The sequence below is a fragment of the Peromyscus maniculatus genome, chromosome 2 (genome assembly GCF_049852395.1).
Source record: "Peromyscus maniculatus bairdii isolate BWxNUB_F1_BW_parent chromosome 2, HU_Pman_BW_mat_3.1, whole genome shotgun sequence".
Taxonomy (NCBI): Eukaryota; Metazoa; Chordata; class Mammalia; order Rodentia; family Cricetidae; genus Peromyscus; species Peromyscus maniculatus.
Genome location: NC_134853.1, coordinates 97,323,902 through 97,347,911, shown reverse-complemented (window position 1 = coordinate 97,347,911; position 24,010 = coordinate 97,323,902). Strand labels below are relative to the sequence as shown.

At 38.2% G+C, this 24,010-nt stretch overlaps 1 protein-coding gene across 15 annotated transcripts in view; it reads left to right on the top strand.

The window, feature by feature from the left end:
* Ptprd (protein tyrosine phosphatase receptor type D) overlaps positions 1–24,010 on the top strand; it is a 2,233,434-nt gene that overhangs the window by 2,121,539 nt on the left and 87,885 nt on the right. For 9 of the 15 annotated variants that reach the window (XM_076564405.1, XM_076564404.1, XM_076564399.1 and 6 more), the window contains 2 exons: positions 5,785–5,826; positions 6,331–6,428. In XM_076564405.1, coding sequence (XP_076420520.1) covers positions 5,785–5,826; positions 6,331–6,428 — 140 coding nt within the window. The remainder of the gene's footprint in view (positions 1–5,784; positions 5,827–6,330; positions 6,429–24,010) is intronic. The other 6 variants (XM_015999923.3, XM_076564406.1, XM_015999925.3 and 3 more) reach the window with 1 other exon arrangement.

The window sequence follows — 24,010 nt, the reverse complement described above, 5'->3', positions numbered from 1 at the left end:
TGTGTGTGTGTGTTTTTTTAAACTGGGTTTCCTGCATGTAGAATAAATGTTCTACCACTAAGCCACATCCCCCAGGTATTTTTAAAAAAATATTTGTACATATGATCTGAGATCTTGGGAATGAACCCCAAGTATAAAGGTTATTTCTTTTTTTTTAATTTTTTTAAATTTATTTATTAAATTTAATTTTACATATCAGCCACAGATTCCCTTGTTCTCCCCCCTCCCACCCACCGTAAAGGTTATTTCTATTTCATAGATATGGTATGTTTCCATATGTAAATGCAAAGTAGTTTTACATGATACTTTGATATACCTGTATTTCTGTTGCCACCATCACATGAGGTTAGATGTGGAGTTTTCCACTTATGCACCAGATCAAGGCTCAAGATATTTTGAATATTGAAGGTAGTAGAGTGACTGTTTCAGTATTCAAAATTCTGAGCCTCTTTTTGATAAGCATTTCTCTATGGAAAATGTAGTTATTTGAAGCCTGTTCTAAATGACAGGACACTGTAAGACTATTTTAAAAGCAAGATCACTTCCATATTTTTTTAAAAAGTAATGTTTTGTCAAGTTGCACTGCAGTTTTTAACTTTATACTGTTTTGAGTTTATACTGCTAGTTCATAGTTTCAGAGAATTCGAATGTCTTGACAAAAAGGAACCTGCAGTGTGTACATTGCAGATGTGAGTCTGAGCATCCTTCACCTGCCCACCCAGAGCCAGGCTGAATTCTAAGAGTTCTAAAATCTATAAACTAACAGACTGTCTTTAAATCAGGGTGATTTATGATCATTATGTTGCTGTACATCTTGGTATGGATGTTACCATCTGGGTCCAAGCCATCTGACCCTGTCAAAATCCCTCCATTTTAATTCAACAAAAACAAAAGGAAGAGTTTGTTCTTCTCCACAGAGGCCACAATGTAGTTGGCCAATCAAGACTACAAGTTCTTCCTGTGGGAATTCCTGCCAGATCTAGTCCCAGCAGAGACATGAAACATGAGAGGCAAGAAGGAAATTCAGTTCAGTACTAACTAGTCTGGGCTGGTTAAAACTTCTGGAGTCTGACACCAGGGCAGTTTATTTTAGTCATATAAAATACAGTTCAATTTTGCAAAAAGTCTCCTGGTAACAATTTTCTTGATCCCTGTGTATAAGGAAACTTAAGGCATGACTACATGGGAACTCTTTTGCAAAGTACATGTGACCTCTAAAATCAAGATGTGTTCTATAGCTTAAGGTCCTAGGATGGGGTGTGCTCTTTGACCTAGATAGTGTAGAGGTCACCGGGCTATGAAGCACTGTGACATATCCCCTAAGGATGTGTTTGTTCTCTTGACTGAGAAACAAAGCTGAAGATGAAGGTCTAGAGAAGAGGAGTCTAGGATACGCATTCTGGAGGATTTTTGTGAGGCCTGGCCCTAAAGATAGAAAAAGGTCACCAGGTTATTTACAACATCCACTTGCATCCTCCTGGGTGAAATCAAATATATCCATCCCTTCTGTTGAAGGGACAAACCTGTGTGATAACAGTCCTGGTTTTCCTAGTGCTTGTCTGTGAGCACAAGGACCTCGTGCCTCTACATCTTACCTTTGTCATACACGGGATTTCAAGAAAATGCTGGGTCAACACTGAAAATTATGAAGTTGTTACTTGACAGTTGATCAGGACCTTTAGGTGTGTGGACACCTCCCCCATCAGCCCCACATTTCCCCTTAGCACAGAAAGCACCACAGCAGAAGAGCTTCCATTCTCAGGCACCACCCACATCTCCATGTCCAGAACTGAGACTGACATGGGGCTGACCCTCAGGTTTACTGTTACTGTTCAGATAATAAAGGTATGCTTTTCTTTCCTGAAAAGAAAAAAAAATAGGTGAACAAAAGTAGTCCTAGACATCTGTTCCTCACAAAGAAACAATAGTGATCTTTTCTTTGTAAAAGTGGCTAGTGTACTACAGTTGATGATCTTTGGTTACTGGCTGTATCTTCTTGACTCTCCCAGTCCTTTGACTCTGCTTTGCTCTAGAAAATCAGTTTCTACTCAGATAGGAATCAGGGTAATGATATCAAACAGCATAGGAGTGTTTTTGCTATCCACTACTTAGGTGAACAGACACAATTCTGAGTCCTATTGTATAAAATAAAAGCACCAGACTCCATTATCTCCAAGATGTACCTCAGCTTTAAAAAAAAAAAAAAAGCTATAGTTTTAAAATTTTTATTTCGTTCAAGGAAGCCACTGTGATTATTATCACAAATATGTACCATGTTGAAAGTAGTCATCCTTTTTTTTCCCCAATCTGTACAGTAGATTTCATTATAATTAAGACCCCATCAGGCTTCATTGTAACATCATATCTGAGAGATGCTGTGGCTTCACTATGAAAACTCTGCTCGGGGTCAGTCTAAACCTTTAAAATGTGTTTGTGTTGTGCATTTGTAGCTTTGGATCAATGAGATCCTGGTCCTGGCACATCTTTAGCAATTCTTAGCTGTACTTCAAGTTCTTTGCTACTAGGAATATAAAAAGGGAATAATGCCTGTTAGTGGGGTATCACAGGGATATAAGGATATCACTAGTAAAAAAAAAATTTATTTTTTCTCATAAATTGTGATGTGATTTTTGAGCATAAAAATAACAAATGGAGTCATAAGGCTCCTGCTGTCTTCATCATGGATTCCCATAGGATGAAGAGTTATTGCTAGGGAACTTAAAACAGTGTCTGGCTCCCACATACAGAGGTTATGAACTAATTGATCTGATGTGATCCTACAAAAAAGAAATTTTAAAATACTCCAGAATTAATGTGGAAATATTGTTCTGAATATTTTCACACACACACACACACACACACACACACACACACACACTTGTTTTCTGCATTGTGAACAATGGCCAGGCTAACAGACAAAAGCTGAGCAACTACTACAAGTGATATGAACTTACTCTTTTTAGTATTCTCAGTGTCTAAATTTTCATCAGAATACAGTCATCTGGATTATGCCACATGTATTTTCAGCACTGGGCAATGGACAAGTTTCTTGGAAATTATTTTGAAGTAAACCCTTTGTCTTAGAATTTCTGTTGCTGTGAGGAGACATCATGCCCACACCAACCCTTATAAAGAAAAACATTTAATTGGGACTGTCTTACTGTTCAGAGGTTTAGTCCATTAACATCATAGAGGGAAGAAGCATAGCTGCTCACAGGCAGGCATGGCTCTGGAAAAGTAGTTGAGGATCATCAGGCAGCAGGAAGACAAAGACACTGGTCCTGGCTTGGACGTTTGCAACCCCAAAGCCCACCCCCTAGTGGCATACTTCCTCCAACAAGGCCACACCTACTCTAACAAGGCCACTTTCTAAGCATTCAAATATGGGGGTGGGGGGCATTCTTGTTCAGACCACCATTCCCTTGATGACTGTTTTATGACATGAAATAAAGAGCTTTGGGTAAGAGTAATTTTTTTCCTTATGTTTTATGTGACAGCAGACTGATGTTGGCATTCAGCCTTATATAAGCAAGGCAACATCATCATATAGAATATACACTGTTTTGGCTAGCTAAAGAAAATTTACCTAAACATAAATAGCAAGCAACTCATGTAAATAAAAGTTTTCTATTTTCCAATCAATGCTCTCTATATCTCAAAGCAATAATTTTAAAAACCCTTTTATAGGAACCACTTCTAAAAGACTCTTGTCTGTTCAGAGTCTCTATCAGCACAGTGAAATAGTGTTGTGAAGTAGGTAGCTGCCACAGAATTGCCTTACTTTCATACTCTGATGTTACAGATAAAGACACTGAGATGCTCAATTACAGGTCCCTGTAAAGTAGATGTCGGAACAGAAGTAATGTCATATTCTGTATTGTGGGGCTACATTTCCTTCTTACTCCATGCAGTTCTCATAGGTTCACCCCTTTATGTAAAATGGCTATTCTGCCATTTATACTCATCCTAGAAATTGTGTACATATGGTGCATACTGTTAAGTCTTAAGTAACAGTTCTTTAATGCTGTTTACAAAGAGGTAGCTCAGATTTGTTTGGATTTCTCTGTAATGAGCTTCCAAAGTAGTACTTTGAGACCACATGTCAGAAGTAAATATGTGATCACATCTTGTATTGTTTCTTATGGTCTTCTGCTGTTATACTAATACTTTTCCCATCTCCAACTGGCTTTACTTTTGCAGCTTTGAGCAGTAATTCAGTCCCCTACGCCTCCCTGATTGGCTCTGTGTCCTCCCTCTCTAGCCAAACCACCACTCAGTCCATATATGATAATAACTCTCTCCCACGATTCGCTCGAAAAGGTCTAAACATCTTTGTCTCTATTACCTTCTCTGTTAAAGCACTGCAATGATGTCCACATCAGCCCATTTCCATGTCCAGATCAGCCTAACATCTCCTGTGCTTTTGCATTTCCATTCTTTTCTCTGGGGAGTGCCTCATCTGGATGAGCTCACTCTTAATTACTAGATTGTTGTCACCCACCCTTTCGCTCCACAGAATGCAAATTAGTTCAATTCTACCATTTATATGAAAACTTTGAGAAAGAGCTCCAAAATTTTGGTCTGAATATATAATTATATCATCAACAAAGAGGATCGACATCGAATCTACTCATTTCTGTTGGCTCTCTACCAAGATTTGGGCTCCTATAAGTAGACCTTCACAGCAATGAACACAAAGCCACCATAGATCACAGCACTGTGCTAAGCATAGAATGATTATCCTGAAGAAGCAAACTTATTTTGTTTTGTTTGTTTTTTTTTTAACTTAGTTTACCATTACCACTGATAATTTGGCGTTCAGAGAAAGGAACTTAGAGGGTGACTTTACATAATGGCACCATTTCTAAAGCACTCATATGCAGTCCTGTCACGTTGATCTGATGGTCATCCTTCCAGCCTGTTCCCCTCCAGAGTTGCAGTGACAGCTGAGCATCACCAGAGCTTCCAGTTGGAGCTCCCCACTCCTAATTTTCTACTTCAGATGCTTCCCTGGGGGCATGTTAGTTCACTGTCTCAATCCAGCTGGAATTTGTGTCTCTTAATATCCGAGTCAGCAATTCTCTCTCATGGTGCACTTTTGCAAAATTAATCTCAATGAGACAAGATCAAATCATGTGAACAGAGAGAAAAAAAAGCATCAGAAAAACACAAGAATCATCAAAATTAACAGCAGATTATTTTTAACAAACACTGTGAAATTAGTGTGTCTTCAGCTGGCCGACTGAACTAAGATGTATCAGTCCCCTCTCTGCTTTCTTTTCTTTTCTTCCCTTGTCTTTTCATCTATCATGTGCTTATTTTCCCGAATTCATTTCCCATCAGGGACAAAGATGTTTACACCTGAAGTAGCTTGTAGGTTTGCTGGGGGTTGAAGAGCGAGACCTGGGGGCATAATCCCACTGTGTTGTGAGTGTGGCCATTTATAAATGGCCAGCAGGCTGCAACCCCAGCCTCTACAATCTGCTACTAGTGGAAACATGTTTGAAGTTCAGTTTGGTTTGGTGTCAGTGTGTTGTCAGTAACCATTGTCAATGAGCTGCTGTGCATGTCATTTTCTGTGTCCATATTTGCATGTGAATGTTGTCACCTGACATGTTTATGAAATACTAAAGTGATCCTCATCTATCATATTGTATGGTAAACCTGCACAAGCTTGCTTTTTATTAGTCCTTTATAAATGTGTATCAGGCTATCCATTTCATTTTTTTTTAAACAAATCCATTCAATTTTTTATTTTTATTTACACCATGATTTCCTTTGCAGGTTCAGATGATTCCGGTTACCCTGGTAACCTTCATTTTTCAAGTTAGTTTTCTTTGATTATACATAAGTCACTTTCTGTTTCCTATCAGGCTGCTCCTCCTTCCCTTTCAGGCCTTCTTCACTGTCTGTTCCTTGGTTGACTTTACACCATTTAATTCCACACAATTTCCATTTCACACAGTGCAGGAGAAGGAGTCTGAGATGGCATAACAGTAATTACTCAAAGCAGAAGTTGACATCAGGCCCGACTTTTCAGTTTTTTCTGCTAGCTAACCTCATTGATTCATAGCTCAGTAACACTTTCTTCTACACTAGGAATGCTAGTTTGGGGAATATGCTTGGTGAATTTTCTACTTGGTTCCAAAATCCTCCCTTTAGAGCATGTCCTGCTTTGAGTAACCAGACTATCTGCCTGCTTCTTCACATAAAACATCTTTACTACTCACATGTTTTCAGGCCATTTCTAACTACAGCATTCACTGTGTTTTGGAACTGTTAGCATCATTTGGTTTGTATTCAAATGTTTTTCCTCTTCATTTTCAATAGGTATGGCTAGCCATCCTCCAATACCTATCTTGGAACTTGCAGACCATATTGAGAGGTTGAAAGCAAATGACAACCTGAAGTTTTCCCAGGAATATGAGGTAATACACTTCATTTATGTGACAGAACTTCCAATGAATGCATGCCTTTATTTTTGACTACAAAATTAACAGCAGTACATTTTATTGAAATACAACTCCAAATCAGATGCAATTTGTATAAATGAATATATAAATCAATACAATAGCTGCATTTTATATACAATGTTTTATATTTGTTCAATGTAAATTGAAGGATATTTCTTTTCTTGGGGGGGGGGGCAGGGATATTTAGTCCATGAAATGTTCTAACTCAGTAAGCTTCTAAGTATTCCAAATAGGTGCAAACTAATTTATTCCTGATAAGAATCTTCACTGAGTGGTGATGGTATGTGCCTAGAATTCCTGCACTTGGCAGGCAGAAACAGATGGATGTCTGTGAGTTCGAGACTGGCCTGGTCTACAGAGTGAGTTCTGGTACAACCAGGGATACACAGAGAAACACGTTAGTGAAAAAACAAAAAAATCAAACAAAAAACAAAGAAAAAGCATCTTCACAGAAAAACATAGCATACATCGTATCATCAGGAATAGGTAGCCTTTTTGTAGTGGTTTATTTTCGCTGTGTGCATATGTTATGTGTGAGTGTGCATATGTGGAAGTGTGAGGACAAGTTGCAGTAGTCAAGTCTCCCATTCTGCGTGGGATTCTAGGCTCCTTTCTTGCTGAGCCATCTTACTGGTCCCATAAGTACTAGATTTCCAAAGAAAATGTTTCCCATGGCCTGAAAACTGTACTTATTGAATCATCAGCCACTGTGGATAAGAATGCTAGTGCTAAGATTACCAGAAATGTGCCTGGATCTAAACTAACTGATATCTCAGAGTCCTTAAAGGTTCTCTGTCTCTCCCTCCCTCCCTCCCTCCCTCCCTCCCTCCCTCCCTCCCTCCCTCCCTCCCTCCCTCCCTCCCTCCCTCCCTCCCTCCCTCCCTCCCTCCCTCCCTCTCTCTCTCTCTCTCTCTCTCTCTCTCTCTCTCTCTCTCTCTCTGTGTTTGGACACTGTGACTGTGACATTTGTTAAGCAACATGATGCAAAACTGGCCATTTTTAGTATTCCGTAGCAAGAGGGGCTCCCAGTGAAACCTGTTCATGTGTCACTACTAAATGAGCATCACTGTTCTTGCACTTTATGTGTTGCAGCACAAGATTTATATATGCCACTAAAATCTTCTAATTGCTCCAAATGACAGATTGAGGGCTTCCATCAGGAGAGTTTTACTGATTTGCTTACTGAAGTCTTAAACATACCTTTCTTTGTCTTTGCTGTATCAGGTTCAAAGGCACTTGTTCAAGATAGGCTTTATCAGGTCTAATAGTCTGTTCTATCACATGCAGTGAGAAATCTCTAGGTGATCCAGCATTGAGGGGCCAGAGAGATAACAAATCTCAGGCATGCCATATCTGAGAAGCAGGAGGCCCAAGGCAATCTGTCTACATAGCCTTCTTAAATTCTCCAAATCTCCCTCTCTTTTTCCTTTTCTCCCTCTCCTTTCTCCTCTCCCTCTCTCTCCTTATTTCTGTTTCTTCTTTCTTTTTACTCACCCCCACCCCACTGCCCAGTAGACAGTGATTGAATCCAGGCCTGGAGGCATACTAAAGACTGCTCTCACATTGAGCTACATACTAGATATTTACTTTTTATTTTGAGACAGGATCTCACTAAGTTTCTCAGGCTATCTTCAAACTTAGGATCATCCTACCCACTTCCTGAGTAGCTAAGACCATAGACTTGGACACTACACCCAGCTTCTTAGTTTTCTGTTGGATAAGCAAGCATCTGAGTTGGTGTCCACTGTTACTCTCTAGTTTGGGTATTCTAACATTTTTGTGCTATTTGATAGAACACAGAGTTGGCTTTATTTTTCTTTTCAATGAGCTCAGTCATATTTTCCTTTTTCTTCTTCAAGCATTCTGGGAAATTAATACTGGACCAAATCTTGTCTTATTTTCTTAAAGCCCTGCTTCTTACCTCTTTACTATTTTTCCCCTAAAGTTTAGCCCCTCTTGTTAAATGATGCAATTATCTTTAAAACAGCTCTAGTACCTTATTGGGGCTTGAGTTGGAGTAATGAGAAGAAAGAAAATGAAGAGTAAATCCTGGGGCAACAGAAACTCTTAGTTAAGGGTCAGTTTTCACCAACCAGAATTTTCACTGTTCCTTATTGTTAACATGTAAAGTCATAATTATTTTTCAGTACGTTTTCTTCCTGATCCTGCTTTAAGTCTTTGTGTGTAATGATGTAATAGGTCAGAGAAATTAAAAATATAATCTTTTAGCTGATCAATAAACCAACACTTTACTCTCCACCAGGAGAACTTCAAACCTCTCCAGCAAATTTACTTGTATCCATTGAATAAAATAACTGGCCTCACTTAACTGTAGAAATTCTCAAGAAATGTTCCATGCAAAGCTAATCTAATGATCATTTAGATCAGAAGCACTCCTTAAAAGTAGCTATGAGCTGCATGCTGGCATTACTGCCATTAACAACTCTCCAAGTCTCCTCAGCCATTGGCATGATAGCCTTCACAGTAAGTTTACCACTCATCAAGAAGATGATCTGTGATTAAAGCTCCCTGGGCATGAACTGACTGGACTGTGTCCTAACAGCCATGAAGGAGATATTTAAGTGTTCTTTTCATCTGTGATAATAAGAGTAAAGCCTTTATATAATAATATCAGTGCAACAATTTGGGAAACTATTTTCTTATTTACTACCATATAAATTTGAATGTATTTAAACTGATTTTCAGTAAAGAAAAATAAAAGGAAAAACATTGCTTTCAAACACCTCATTATTTTGGCTTAATTACTGTGGATTAATGTTTACTGAAACTACTTAAGCTGACAAAAGCAAAAATTTGTCACCCTCATTTGAAACAAACAAAGGTTAAAGACATGAAATTTGTTTGCAATGGCCCTGAGATCAGAATAGGGGGACACAAGTCAAATTGCACATCAGGTCCCAACATTGGAATCAATAAAGATGAAAATGTAGCCTGGAAAATGAGTTTAACCCCATATCTTAAAGTCATTCTAAATGCTTTAAGTTTTCATGTTTTTATACAAGAAGAAAAGGTCACTGAAATATGAGTAATCTCAGTTTGAATATAGTATCTATCATGCACAGAATAAAGTCCACTCTCAAAATCAACATATTAAGCTTACAAACATATAGAGCTCAAAATAAGTGCAGGTTTTGCAAAAACAGAATGGCATTATTTGAAATTCTAGTCTATTTTAAATTAAGATCCCTAAAAGTTGGCATAGTAGAACATGTCAATAATCATAGCACATGGGAAGTGTATAATTATCCATACATTTATGTCTAGCCTGGGCTATAAATACTGAGTTTCTACCTTTAAAAGATAAAATGATATTTTTTACTGGACTTCATCTTAGATAAAGTGTCTCAATTGTAAAATCATTGTAGCCATGGTTCTCTATTTTAAAAATAACATTTAAGAGAACTTAAAGAAGATTCTCTGAAGACTTCCTTTTGAAAGATAACATCCTTTGTTTAGGATTATGTAAGATAGAACATGATTTCCCATTCTTCACCACTTCTTAAGATCGCAAATAGACACTAGTACATTTGAGATTCAATTGGCAGACATCATCACAGTCATTATTAGCAATATATAGATATAAGTATATATGCACAAATACAGTTTAGATGCACTGTTGATGTCTTAGTTACTTTTCTATTGCTGTGAAGAGACACTAGAAGCAAAGATGTTTATGTAGTTTATTGGAGCTTACAGTTTTGGAGGATATGTCCATGACCAATATGGTGGGCAGTATTACATCAGGCAAGCAAGCATGGCACTGGAGCAGTAGCTGAGAACTTACATCAACTGAGAGCTTACATTTTGAGACACAGCCATGAGGGAGAGAAAAACTGGAAATGATGTGGGCTTTTGAAACCTCAAAGCCCACACCCAGTGACACACCTCCTCCAACAGAGCCACACCTCCCAATCCTTCCCAAACCATTTCCCCAATTTATAATCAAGTATTTGAGCCTGTAAGTGCCATTGCCATTAAAACGACCAGAGTTGGTAACTATGGCTATAGAACTACTTCAGGAAAACACAAGAGCTATTGGTATATCAGAGAAGCAGAGGCTTAAAGTCCAAGGATGCTTCTAAGACTGACAACCAAAGCTAGAAGCCTACTGCATTTTCCTGAACTCTTAATTAAAACTGTCTTTGTGCTTCTCTCACCTGGCTGCATTCTTTCTGCCTTGGTGTGTTGAACATGGGAGAGAATATAACTTTTTTTTTTTTGGTTTTTCTCGAGACAGGGTTTCTCTGTGTAGCTTTGCGCCTTTCTTGGAGCTCACTTGGTAGCCCAGGCTGGCCTCAAACTCACAGAGATCCACCTGGCTCTGCCTCCCGAGTGCTGGGATTAAAGGAGTGTGCCACCAACGCCCGGCGAGAATATAACTTTTAAAGGTATACTTCTAAGGTTATCAAGACAATTGTATATGTCTAGAAATAAGAAGAAATGCACTTAATGAACTAATCTTAAGAATTAATGAAAATTTATCAGATCAAGATGGAAAACTGAGAAAAATAGAGACTAGGAAGTGGTATGGGGGAACTTGGGTGAAAAATGCTGAAGATTTTGCTAAGAGCAAAGTCAAAGGCACATAGGAAAAGTATGTTCTCATGATCACATGGATAGCACTGACACCACCTGGGAATATTAGAGATTCAGAGTTTTCATTACTGTCCCAAACCTGCTGAATCAGAATCTGCTGTTTAACAAGACACTGTGCTATCTTTGCAAGAAAGTGTATGCAGAGAAATAGCATTGAGTCGACTTGTGATGGTATAGACTGTTCATCATAGAGAATTGGGTAAGGTGAAATTGGACCAGTGTGGAAGGCCCAGAGTTGTCATGAGCTTCTAATCTCGGACAATGGTGAGACCTAAGTGTTTTGATGGTAAAAAGGGCATGTAATTTAATACAGTCAGATTTGCATTTTTATTTGAATACTTTGTATAGTTGTAGCCTTGCACAGAGGCATAACATAATAAATCCCTCATCTGTAAATTATATGGGAGGAGAATTAGGGAATGCATACCTGTAAGTAAGTAAATGGTAATTTAAAAACCGGAAGCTTCCAATAAAGGAAACCAATGAAAGCTGGCAATTATATCCATGACTTTAAAAGCATTAAGTATATATCAAAAGGTTAAAAGTGTGTATTAAGGTCTTGCATACCTATTCTGAAGAAATTCATTCTCTCATTAAACAGGTATGCCAATGAAATCTTGTTTTACAATAAAATCAATCTGATGTTTAAAATTCTAAGGATTTTATCAGAACATATTTTTGAAGTAATTTCTTAATAAACTCAATCTTTAATGTATATAATACACACAAATATAGAGAGCCTATGGTGAAGATGAACAATTGGGGAATCATATAAAGCAATGCTAGTTTAGGAATAGATAAGTTTGAACTCAAAATTGTACACGTTTCTGCCTTCTCAAATTGTACACTTTTCTGCCTTCCATTAATTGCCACAAGTGCCCTCTTAACATAAAGACTGGCAGGAGTAACTTTCTCTCTTAACTGTGCCTCCTTTTTTTCCTGCAAAATTGATTCATCAAGATACTGATATAGACAGATTTGCTCAATGCCATGAGTCAGGGCCCCCAGCATGCAAGTATTCATGGGATCATGGCCAAGGTGCTTTGGGAAGATATAAATAAAATCTGACTTCTGATTTGGTTCTCAACATTCAGTTTCTCAGTTTCTCCAACTTAGAAATCCTCATTTAAGTATATTCTAGTTTTTATAAACTCCGTGGTCTGAATTGAAGAATTAACCTGCCTTGAAACACAGTGAACAACAGAATCCCTTTACAGTTCCTGACAGTTTGCCTACAAATTTATTAAAAAGATTTTTGAATATTATTTGAAAATTTCATACATTTATTTAATGTATTTTGCTCAAATCCACTCCCTAGTCCCTCCTTATGCCTCCTACCAGAATTGAGCCACTATATCACTCTTTGATCTTCATATATATTTTTATTAGCCCACTGAGTCCAATTAGTACTTTCAGTATGGGATGGTTGCAGTGTCATCCACTAGAGCCTGAGCAACCAAGCAGGATCCATATCCAGAAGAAAGCTGACTCCCTCCCTCAGCTGTGGGTGTGACTTCATTTGCCACCACACCCCACACACTGGAATTTTGACTGGCTTGATTTTTGTAGGTCCTATGCATGCTGTGGGTTCATATGTGTAACAGCCCTGACATGTTCAGAACACACTGTTTCACAATAGTCTTCCCCAACAGATACTCACATTGGTCCAATGATAGCATGAATGTTATGGGGGTAACCAACCAGTTTCTGATTGAATTTATATCCTCTCTAAACATTCTCCATCCTCTTCTGGTGGCCACACAAACACAGTGGTCAAAAATCTGCTTTCAGATTTGTTAGTCCCAGCTCTTTCTATTTGTAGTACTATCTTAATATTCTATATTAAAACTACTCTCCACAATGTTTTTATTGTAATTAGAATGTGACAAAAAACTGGTTCTCAGAAGTCCTCACTAGAGTGAAACTTTGGCTTTTTTTGTTCCTGACATAAAGTCCAAACCCAAGTTTTGTTACTATCTAAAAAGACGACTATCTGTGATCACAGCACTTGTGTCCCCCCACTGAAGATTTCTTGCAGTTCCCATGGCAGTCATCTTCCATCCCCTTTGTGCCAATAATAATGAGGCTCTTCTCAATAACTTTCCAGATATAAAAGTCTTGACCTTCTGATTTTATAACCACATGTATATTATACCATCATTGAATAAACTCTTCATAATGTAGTGAAGGAGGTAAAAAGAATAAGATTGTTTCCTTGATGAGTATTGAAATACATGAAGATATTTCTGAGATATGTAGAGACATTAAAGATTGTTTAGACCACATTTTTAAGTGTATAGAGACCTTATAACATGAGCTTGAGGAAGAAAATTTGCCCAAGATCCTATGCCTACTGTGTGGTAGAACCAAGAGCTGATGGGATGTTCTTAATGACTCCATTTGAACTATCTCCCCTTGAGAACTAAATCTTTTCTGTTTGTTTTTTGTTATGTCCTGATTATAGAGCCTAGGAAAGATAATCTTCTACTAGATAAAAATATTTCTGCTGAAACCCTGTGCAGATGCTAAAGTTACTACTTTGCCTTGTATAACTATCCATCAGAATAGTTGGTGGTTTCCCCCAGACGTGCTGATGGTATATTTCTTTTCTCTAGAGATACTTTGTCTATCCTCAATGGTAAATATTACATTTCTCCAGAGAAGAGACAAACATTGTCTGTCATCAAAGCAGTGACCACAAAAGAAAACATTTTCATTTTTCCTAGAACAAAATCCTTGGTATATTTGATGATGCCACAGTACATTCACAGAAACAAAAGTATCCTCAATAAACCACAGCTATTTGCACATGCATACGTATGTGTGTGCGCGCGTGCGCGTGCTACTTTCGAATCTGTTGGATTTTTCTAGAGGGTAACGCTTCTCTTTTCCTGAAGAAATAAAGCAGTAGATGACAAAAATCTGTTTTTAACTTTTTACAAGATAGAAAATTGAAACATAGGCAATAAGAGTTTGTTGTTGCTGTTATTTTTTATTTTTGAACAAATTGTGGTCTGTATGTAGTAGAATAAAAACTGAATAATTTCATGAACTAAAAATGAGCACTAATTTTTTAATCATTGGCATTAATAATTCAAATTGAGGAAGATGAACATCTACATTTACTAGTCAATGTGAGATTCTCCTAAAACTGAAGGATTGTGAGACAGGTTCATTTACTACTTACATAGAACATAGTGTGTCTACCTCCCAAAATGGGTCTTGATCCCTCTCCCTGCCACTTAGGGTATTCTATTTGTTGAGCCGTAGAAATAATACGGAAGAGTGGTCAACTACACAGGCCTGAGAGTCAGATTATCACAATTTGGACCTTGGCTTAGGTAGCATGAAAATAAGCTTGTATAAAGTGATGCCCATTGGGGTTGCTGATAGAAATGCTCAGTCATCTTTTTTTTTTTTTTTTGGTTTTTCGAGACAGGGTTTCTCTGTGAAGCTTTGCGCCTTTCCTGGGACTCACTTGGTAGCCCAGGCTGGCCTCGAACTCACAGAGATCCACCTGGCTCTGCCTCCCGAGTGCTGGGATTAAAGGCGTGCGCCACCACCGCCCGGCCCTCAGTCATCTGTTTAAAGATAAAAATGAAACATTTACATCTTTCATTACATGTAAATAGGCTCAAAGTTAAGATACCACATAGTTCATATACCACTGAGAAAGCAGTATTAATTAAATAATTATAATCTTGTCACCAGATACAAGATACCAGTCAATCAGAAATGTAACAATATTGGAAAGAAATCTGTGTCTTTAAGTCAGTGAAACTCTGGCCTCTTTTTATTGCTGGCCAAACCCCTAGGGCTTTGCTGAATCCAGTAAAACATAATATAATAAGGAAGGAAAAAAGAAAACCCCATAGCTTAAGCCAGTACCATTAGCCACTTTTATTTTTTATTGTTTGCTTTCCTCATTCCAGCATCATACTGTGTTTCAGACCCTCCTGGTCAGGTGTCAAGGCATCTCAGCATGTTATTGGCCACATGATAACAAGCCTGCCGTTGGGCATACAGCAGATGATTAGCCAAAGTGTACTCCTGGATCAATTTTGAAATAAACTTACAATCCACAAAAAAAAAAAAAAAAACCCTCATTCATGTGATCAAAATTGCTATTACCAACAACAGGAGCACCCAGAACAAAGACTGTCTTGGGTAAAAAGAACTGCTTTCCCAGTCAACATCTCTACCTGATCTATCAGCAGCACAGCCTTATTTTCAGAACCTTTTCTCTCAGAAAATAGACTGTTATTATCTTTAGACCACACATAAGTGAATACATTTTAATGCAGCCCCTTTAGGTTGAACTCAAAAGTGCCTACTGATTTAACTCCCAGTGTGGCCTTTACAAGGAAGATGGGCCTGACAGTTGGCAATCTGAGAAGATGCTTTCTTTGGCCCATAGTTAAGAAACAACCTCAACAACTAAGATGTAAAGGAACAGAGACTCCCTTCCCAGCTGGCTGTCATTCTATAGCTTGTAAACAAGTGTAGCAGGACACAAAGACACAGCAGCTCATCTTAGAAGTGCTGCCGAAATCAGAGTGCTGATCTGGGCCGAGCCTTTCATTCTTGCTGAACCCATGCAGATATTAAGAACTCAAAATGCAGCCAAATTACCAAGCTTCAGAGCTCTATTCTATTTAAGTTTTCCAAGTTGTTATTCTTAAACTCACTTAAAAAATTTCGTTGTTTTCTTAGCAGCATCAAACTCTGTGTCTTCCAAGCCTGTGCAGTGTAGTATTTACTTCTGTGGACCCTGCTCACCCTAGGGAAACCTCACATCACATAGGTGTAGTTGTCCGGTTTGCAGACCTTGCTTTAATGTACATTCCCTTTTGCTGATGGGCTTCTGGGCACTGCTGGACATGGTCTGGAGTGGCTTCCCACTTGCCTTCATGTGGAGCCCAAGGCTCTTAGGAAGTAATTAATCCTAACATGTCTGTAGTTCCCAAAGAAGCTTTAACTTGAAGAGAGCTACAGCAAGAATTGGAAAAGATACCATTTTTAAGTTTTATTGTGGTTTTGAAATAAAATTGGTATTTTATAGCTAGATTGTAAGTAAAGATTGGGAGAAGCAAGAGACCAACCAGCTATAGGAGAGGGCACTGGAGTCCAAAACCTAGGCATGTTTGCAGTCATCCAGTTATGAGCTTATATTGTTTAAACTCAGAACAGATGACTTCATTTTGCCTTGGTTTCCTCTTATTTGAGAAGAGTTGTTGCTTATTTTCATTAGGATGTAATGAAGACAAACTCTGATTGGCACTTGGCCTCTCACACTCTGTTCTCAGGGAAGAAGTGGTCCTTGATACTGTGTTGCTTGATAAGATACAGGTAGAAAAGTGGGTTCAGCACACTTGGCCAACATGTCAGTTACTTAATAACACTGATTTTACCCTCACAAATTATTTTGCTTTTCATCATATTTCCCTTTAGTTCTTCCAAAAGAGAGCTCTGTTGAATCAATTAGGCAAAGGGAGGGGGCAAAAGAGTAACTAATACGTTCTCAGAGTTCCTTGCATATTTAATGTCTCCTTTCCAAAAAGGAAATCTATGTTTTAAAAATCCACAACAATCTACAAATAATTCATGTTTACTGATTTGTCAAAAACTATACTGGTGTCTTTGCTATTGTCTGTGCCCCTAGACAATAATCCCAGATCTCAACTGTTTTAAATAAGAAAGCTGTTTGAATAGCCTCTGTTATTTGACAGGCATTTACTGCAGAACAAAAATGGTCAAGAAATAATCTTAGTCCTAGGTGAATCCGTAATCGCCTAAGGAAACATGAAAATTGATAACTGTAAAGGGATAGTGGGAGTGAGGCAGGAGTGAAGAGAGGCTTCCCTGAGAGGATGGTTGCTACAATTCAAAGACTCTAGGTCAAGAGAGATGTGCATGCAGAGGCATGGAGATGGGGCAAAGAATGACTTCCCTGGGGACTCTGGGCTACGTATGATGTGGCTGCAACTGCCATAGAATAGTCATGTTACTGTGAGGTGCAATAACCAGTAACATCCATAGAGAATGTCACTATACCAGGGTACTCAGTCAGCACTGAGTATCCCAAAAGTATTTTCAAGTCATAGAAACTACGTCCCACTCCTGAGCATAAAACATGCCACAAAAATACCTGAAGGACCCAGTCAATGCATCTGTGTTTCTGTTTCACCAGAGAACACCTTTGTGGGAAAATTTTGGTAATGCTGCAATGAGAAGTTGAAGTGAAGATGCTGAGAGTATGTTGTCCAAATCACAAGGGTACCATTGCTTCCCTGTGTATTTATTTTCAAATTTAAAAGTGGTAGTGGAAGGATTCTTTGCCATGGTTTTGTGTAGCTGAAGTTTTTCTGTGTCCCACCCAGCAGTGCAGGTGGGACAAATCTCTCCCACTTGTGTCTCCCAAGTAAACACACAGAGGCTTATATTAATTATAACTGCTTGGCCATTTGCTCAGTCTTATTACTGACTAGCTCTTACACTTAAATTAACCCATAAGTCTTATCTGTATTTAGCCATGTGGCTTGATACCTTTTTTCAGTCTGCCTTCACATCTTGCTTCCTCTGTGTCTGGCTGGTGACTCCTGACTCAGCCTTCCTCTTCCCAGAATTCTCCTTGTCTGCTTATCCCATCGATGCTTCCTGCCTGGCTACTGGTCAATCAGCATTTTATTTATCAACCAATCAGAGCAACATACATTCACAGCACACAGAAGGACATTCTGCAGCAATTTTGTTATGTTTAGCTAAGGCTAAATTGTGGTTGAGCATAGTATCATGTTTGGGGAATACATAGAAAATTAAAGACAAGCATCTGAGCTTTGAGACTTTGCAAGAATTTGTAGATTTGACTTTGTCTTATTTTATAATCATCACAAAAGCAGCAGTTGAAGTATTTGACTTTAAAAAGTTCGTACATGCAACACAATCAAAACTTAACTATTTCTCACTTGCTCAGTGTTAAATCAGGCATTCATCAGACCAGGCTCCAGCTAGGGGCTTATGCATCTTCTTGATACTTAATTCATTCCTCCTCTTCTTACTCCCTCTTTCTTTCTGTTCTTGCCAACTTAAGAGTAATTTTCATAGTATTTTCTTTATTTTAAACTAGATAAGATTAATATAATAATAATATCTAGCCTCTATACAGAGCTCCACAAGATAGTTAGTACTCATATGACTAACCATCTTGAAAATACATTGTACATAACAACTCCTTCAATTCATTGAAGAAAGTTCTATTAGTATACCATGTTACAAAAGAGGATACTGAACACAGGGAACTGAGGTAACTTGCCCATAGTCACATCACTGTTACTAGGTCAAGCTAGAAAGTAAACCACAAACCACCAGGTCTGGTGTCTGGATCACCTTGTGACCATAACAAACCATTGCCTCTGCTGGTTCATTAAAGAAAAACTCATTCTGTCCATTTCTTCACCATAGTTTAAGGTAAACCCACTTTCCTGAGGGTGGTCCCATGGCCAGAGATTAAATTCTTTTGAACAGAAGGGTTTTTTTTTTCCTTAATTGGCCTTTATTGCCACTCTAACAAGTTCAAGGTCAGCCTAGGCTGTGTAGTCTCTGCCTCAGAAGTCCGCCCCCTCCCTGGGAAAATTACATTAAAAAATAAACAATACCAGCAAAACCCACACCATCCAAACTCAACAACTTTTCTTGTAGCCACATGTAGTAACTGTGAGTGTCACTGCCCAGCAGGAAAGCAGAGGAAGAAAAATTGCTTAAGGGACTAGATGATACAGAGACACAGTCTTGACTCTCAGATGGGGTGGGTAGCATTTACTTGTTTCTCATCTTGACATTTCAATAGTTGACTGAATCAACTGGCCTGTGAATCTTAAAGATAAAAATATTTACCTGTCGTCAACCCCGGTCCTCGGGGGAGACCTTGATCTGGAGGAGGTGGGAATGGGGGGTGGGCTGGGGGGAGGGGTGGGCGAGAGGGGGAGAACAGGGGATTCTGTGGCTATTATGTTGAACTGAATGGTGTTGTAAAATAATAATAATAATAATAATAATAATAATAATAATAAAACCAAAAAAAAAATTTTTAGGATGCAAAAAAAAAAAAATATTTACCTGTCAACAACCTCCTTGCCACAAATGACAAATCATAACCCAGCATCATTTCCATAAGACCTAGGATCAAAGGACATTTCATTCACTATAATTAATGACGTCATATAAAACCACTAAAATATTATATGACTATTCCTCTTAAGATTTTAAAGATATATGTCTATTCGGAATTCACCTTTGGGTTTCAGTAACTTAACTTCATACAAGAACCTCCCAGTGATTTAAAAAGATTGATACAAATTCTGGCATATTTTGACAGTAGAGCATACTAACTGTTTTTGCACATTCTTTCTTAAGGCTTTGTGGTGGTAGTTTCATGTGCTGTGACTCCATCCAGCTTTTGTGTCCATGAAAGCACGTCAGATAGCACATAAGGAGCTAGAGCAAGGACAAAAGCCCCAGTAGCAGGCGATTCAACTGGGAGGCCTTTCGGCCTACCTCCTCTCACCCTGTATTTGGTTTACATGACTATTACAAAAGAAGATATAAGTGGATGTTCCAGAGATCAGCTTGCCCTTTTTCTTTCCCATTGTGGACTGCCCCTCCCTCGCAGGCTCTGTCTGCTCAGTGTTGTCTCCACCCAGAGAGCAGAAATGCCGCAGTGACTGAGGAAGTGTAATTAGTCTAGTTAATGAGCGGTGACATGCTGCCTCCCTTTGAATTCAGAGAAGCTAGGGTGCTGTCTCTGGGAGAGTGGGAATTTCACCCCCTCTCCGAGTAATTAATTGATGTCCTTGTCATCAGGAGAATAAAAAATTCAGCCTAATTGTTGGTAATGGTGGATGTTACCGTGCAAGGGGGCATTGATTTCCTTGTGTCTTTCTTTTCTGTTTTTGCAATATTGATCCTGTCACAGCTCAGAAGTTCTCCTATTATCTTAAAAATAAATAAAGGAATAGATCGTGCAGACCTAGAGGCTGTAATTCAGGGGCACATAGGTTCTACTGTTGAGCTGTGGTTGAGGATCCTAGGTTTTTAATCTAGTCTGCTTCTGTCACTTTGCTGGAAGGATGACATTTCAGCTGCTTTTAGTGATGTTGCTGAGGTAATTCAGGGACTTTCATATATTGTATTATATGACAGATGATGTTTTCTAAGTGTACTCCCTAGATAAAGGGAGGAAAATATTTCTGGCAAAAATACAATGTATTATAGTAGATCTTAAAGTCTAACTTTACTAACATACTAACTTGTTTTGCCTTCTGTATGAGAACTCAGATTGTAAACTGAATGGGAAATTGTGTTTCATCAAAAAAAATCATATAGAAGAAGTGATTACTAATTTTTAAAATATTTATTAAATATATTTTATTTTTACAAATATGTACACCACATGCATATAAGTGTCCACAGAGGTGAGAAGAGGAGATTAGATACCCTACAATAGGTGGCTGTGTGCCACACTGGAGGTGCTGGAAACTGAACCTGGATTTTCTAAAAGAGCAACAAGTGCTCTTAACTACTGATGGATTTGCATAGCCCCAAAGTGGGTGATTTCTATTAGTACGAAGGAACACAAGTCAAGGTAGTTGTAAGAAAAAAAAAGAACGAAAGAAAAAAAAGAAAGAAGGAAAGAAAACAAAAGAATTTATGTGATATATTTTATATCCTCCTGTTTTGTGTTTTGTTTTGTTTTGAGACAAGGTATCACTGTGTACCCCAAGCTGTCCTTGAGCTAATGGCTTTGCGAGCTATTGGATAGAGAAGTAATCTCTTGCTCAATCCACTATTAGCTTTCACAGACCAGTAGCTTCAGTATTTTTCTCCAGTTTTATCATTAAAATATTTGGATGAAAAGAACATTTTTGTTTTCCTAAGACTTCGTCTGTCCTTGGTATCATTTGCTCTGGAAAGAGTAATAGCCTTTTTGTGTTTGATCTGTAATTATTGCCACAGCAACTAGCTAGCTACAACGCCACACAGCAAGGACTAGAATTGTTGTTAGAAATAAACCAACACTGTGAAGTAAAGCTGCTCATTTTTTTTTTCACATATCACACAGAACAAGAAAGACCAATTTGAAAATTATTAGCTATTTTTTAAATAATCCTAAGAACATTATTATCTGCCTTGCTAGAGGCCTTTGTTCTTTGCAAGTTTAACATATAGCTGCTCTCCTATAGCCCAGCTGAGCTGGCTTCTTCATATGTGCCAGAATTTTGCTAGACTCTAGAGTAGAAGGTGAATAATGTACACAATCATGGCCCTTGAATTCAGCATCTAATGGTCCCTTCAGTTTTTTGTTTCTGATTTTATTTTTTCAGAAGAAACTTTAGTTCTGCCACAATTTTGTTCGGTTTCAAATACAATGTAGCTGCGAGTTTGACTTTGCTGTAATTAGACTTGGATTTTGTTTATTGTATTTCTTATATTCACTGGTGAGGGATGATAGGGTGGTTTTTTTTTCCCCAGCATTCAGGAAGCTCAGAGGTTTAGTGCAGTTAGAGCAGGAGCAAAGGTCTCAAAGCTGTTCTTCAATGTCTGTATTTACTCATTCCATGGACAGAAAAATAAGTACTTCAGACTCCTATGCTTTTGGAGCCGTCTCAGAGAAATTCATTTTTCCCCTCATGTTCTGTTACTGGAGTGTATGTAAAATGAGATTAGGGAACAGCATTTGTTCTTTATTATGTTTCCCTGGCAGAACTGCTTAATGTTTCTGGAGGCTGTGGGAGCGGTTAAGAAGCACGGCATTGTAGGCTACAATTTCAACCAAATTCCCCCCGCTGGATAAAGTACAGGGTTACAGAGAGAAGTGCGGTACCGCCACAGTATCATATAGATCTTTTATGTTCTGCTCACTCTCTAAATCACTGGTTAAGGTGCTCTGCTTGTCTTTAACGTCTGTCTTGGAAAAGGAGGATTTGTCTTTCGGAGCATACCATTTATGTTCATTTCTTTGCCCACACTGCTGTTTTGAAGAATGGTTAGCCTCTTTGTATTTTGTTTGCTATCCTGCTGTATTTTCAAAATGCATCTTCCACTTAGAGTTTGTCATATTCAGCACAATAAAAGCAGACTATCTCCTCTCTAAAGTATGTCTTTAAAAGCAACATATGTTTGAACTAAAATCAGATATTTTCCAGAATGAAGTTCTCATTTGCTTTTAATTACTTATATGCTAATAGTAATTTTTATTTTGTGAAAGGGATTCATTTTTTAATAACATTAAGAATGATTAAACATTATATATACACACACATATATATAAATATATATATTTCTTAGGAAGTTTATGATTCTTCAGATATGTCCAATATTGGATCTAAAAGGAAGTATCTTTAATCTTTTAGCATATTGTAGGCCTTGTTTAGTGTGTACAAATTTGAGGCAAGTTTAGCCAATGAATCACTTTTAGTAGTATTAATAATTGATGTTGGAAAACCGAGAGCTGTCAGAATGGGTGGGGACATGTTCGGAAGCCTCTTCTACTCTTTACCTGTCAGGCTCACAATATTTAACTACATTTTATGACTTGACAAATGAAAGTCACACACGTTTATGGGTATTTTATTGTTAGCTACACTAGGGTAGCTATTTCATCGATGGCACAGATATATGGTGGGCTATATTTATACGTAGGCCCTTATCATGGAATTAAAGGAATAAAGACTAGTCAGGTGAAAGCTTTGTAGTGGCACACACCAGTACTCTGGAACCAAGCACAGGACGCTCATCATTTTGAAGTCAACAAGGACTACATGGAGAATTCCAGGCCAGTGTGGACTATAGTGTGAGGCACTTCCTGACACACATACCCACAAAGAACAAGTTATAATGATAAAATTAAACAATTTTGAGAAAAGAATACTAGGCTATGTTTATCTAATTGCCACAGGCATGTACTATAACGTTAGATGTTAGACACATGAGCAAATGCTTGAGAATCTTCTCAACTCAAGAATGTGGAATTGATGTGAACCCTTTAAGAAAGGAAAGGTTTACAAAAGCAGAAATGATTAGAAAATTCTGTCTAGGCGAGGAGTATTTCAGTGTGAAGTCAGAACTGAGAACTCCCAACAGGGAGAGTGAAAAACAACCAAGGTTGAAATTCAGGACTATTTATCACGCCTGATTATAACTATCACACTTAATAGTGAGTGGGATGCACCATGAAGGGCACAGCATGGCAATCCCTGACTTGAAAGGACTTTAACTGAGTATAAGTAGTGTGATGCTATCAAACACGAATGAAGAATTTGGCCAGCCATCTCAGAGACACCCACTTCTGTGGTTACATTTTTTTCATCTGGGTTTAAATTTCAGGTGTTTCTTCTTTGCACACATAAATGCAATGGTTGTGGGCTTTTGTTTGTTTGTTTAATGTGCACTGCACTCTCTTGGTGGAAACCTGCTTCACTGGCAACTTACATTTTGAGCATGTAGACATCTCTCCCACAATAGTGTACAGAAACCCCATATAGGACTACAATACAGGATTATAACTGCCATAATTTCTTTGTATTTTGATTCATTAAACTATGATTATATGAAGCAACCCAGTTCTTTGTTAATGACAGATTTATTGGAGGCAAGCTTTCAGCAGGCTTGTACCAGAAATCCTTTTAAAGTGCTATCCATTAAACCATTAAACTGGTCATTAAAGCTGTTAGTGCAGACTGTTACTCATGAGTTATTGGTCTCACCGTTCTCAGTGGTCTTTGCCAATACCATTCTATCCTGTGCTCCATTATTCCTCTTCATTTCCAAGGAGAGGGCGTACATCAGCTTCTGTCCTTTGCTCGGAATTACTAGTGTGTATGAGAGGCAAAAAACAAGAGGGATGCTCTGTTGTGTGGGTAGAA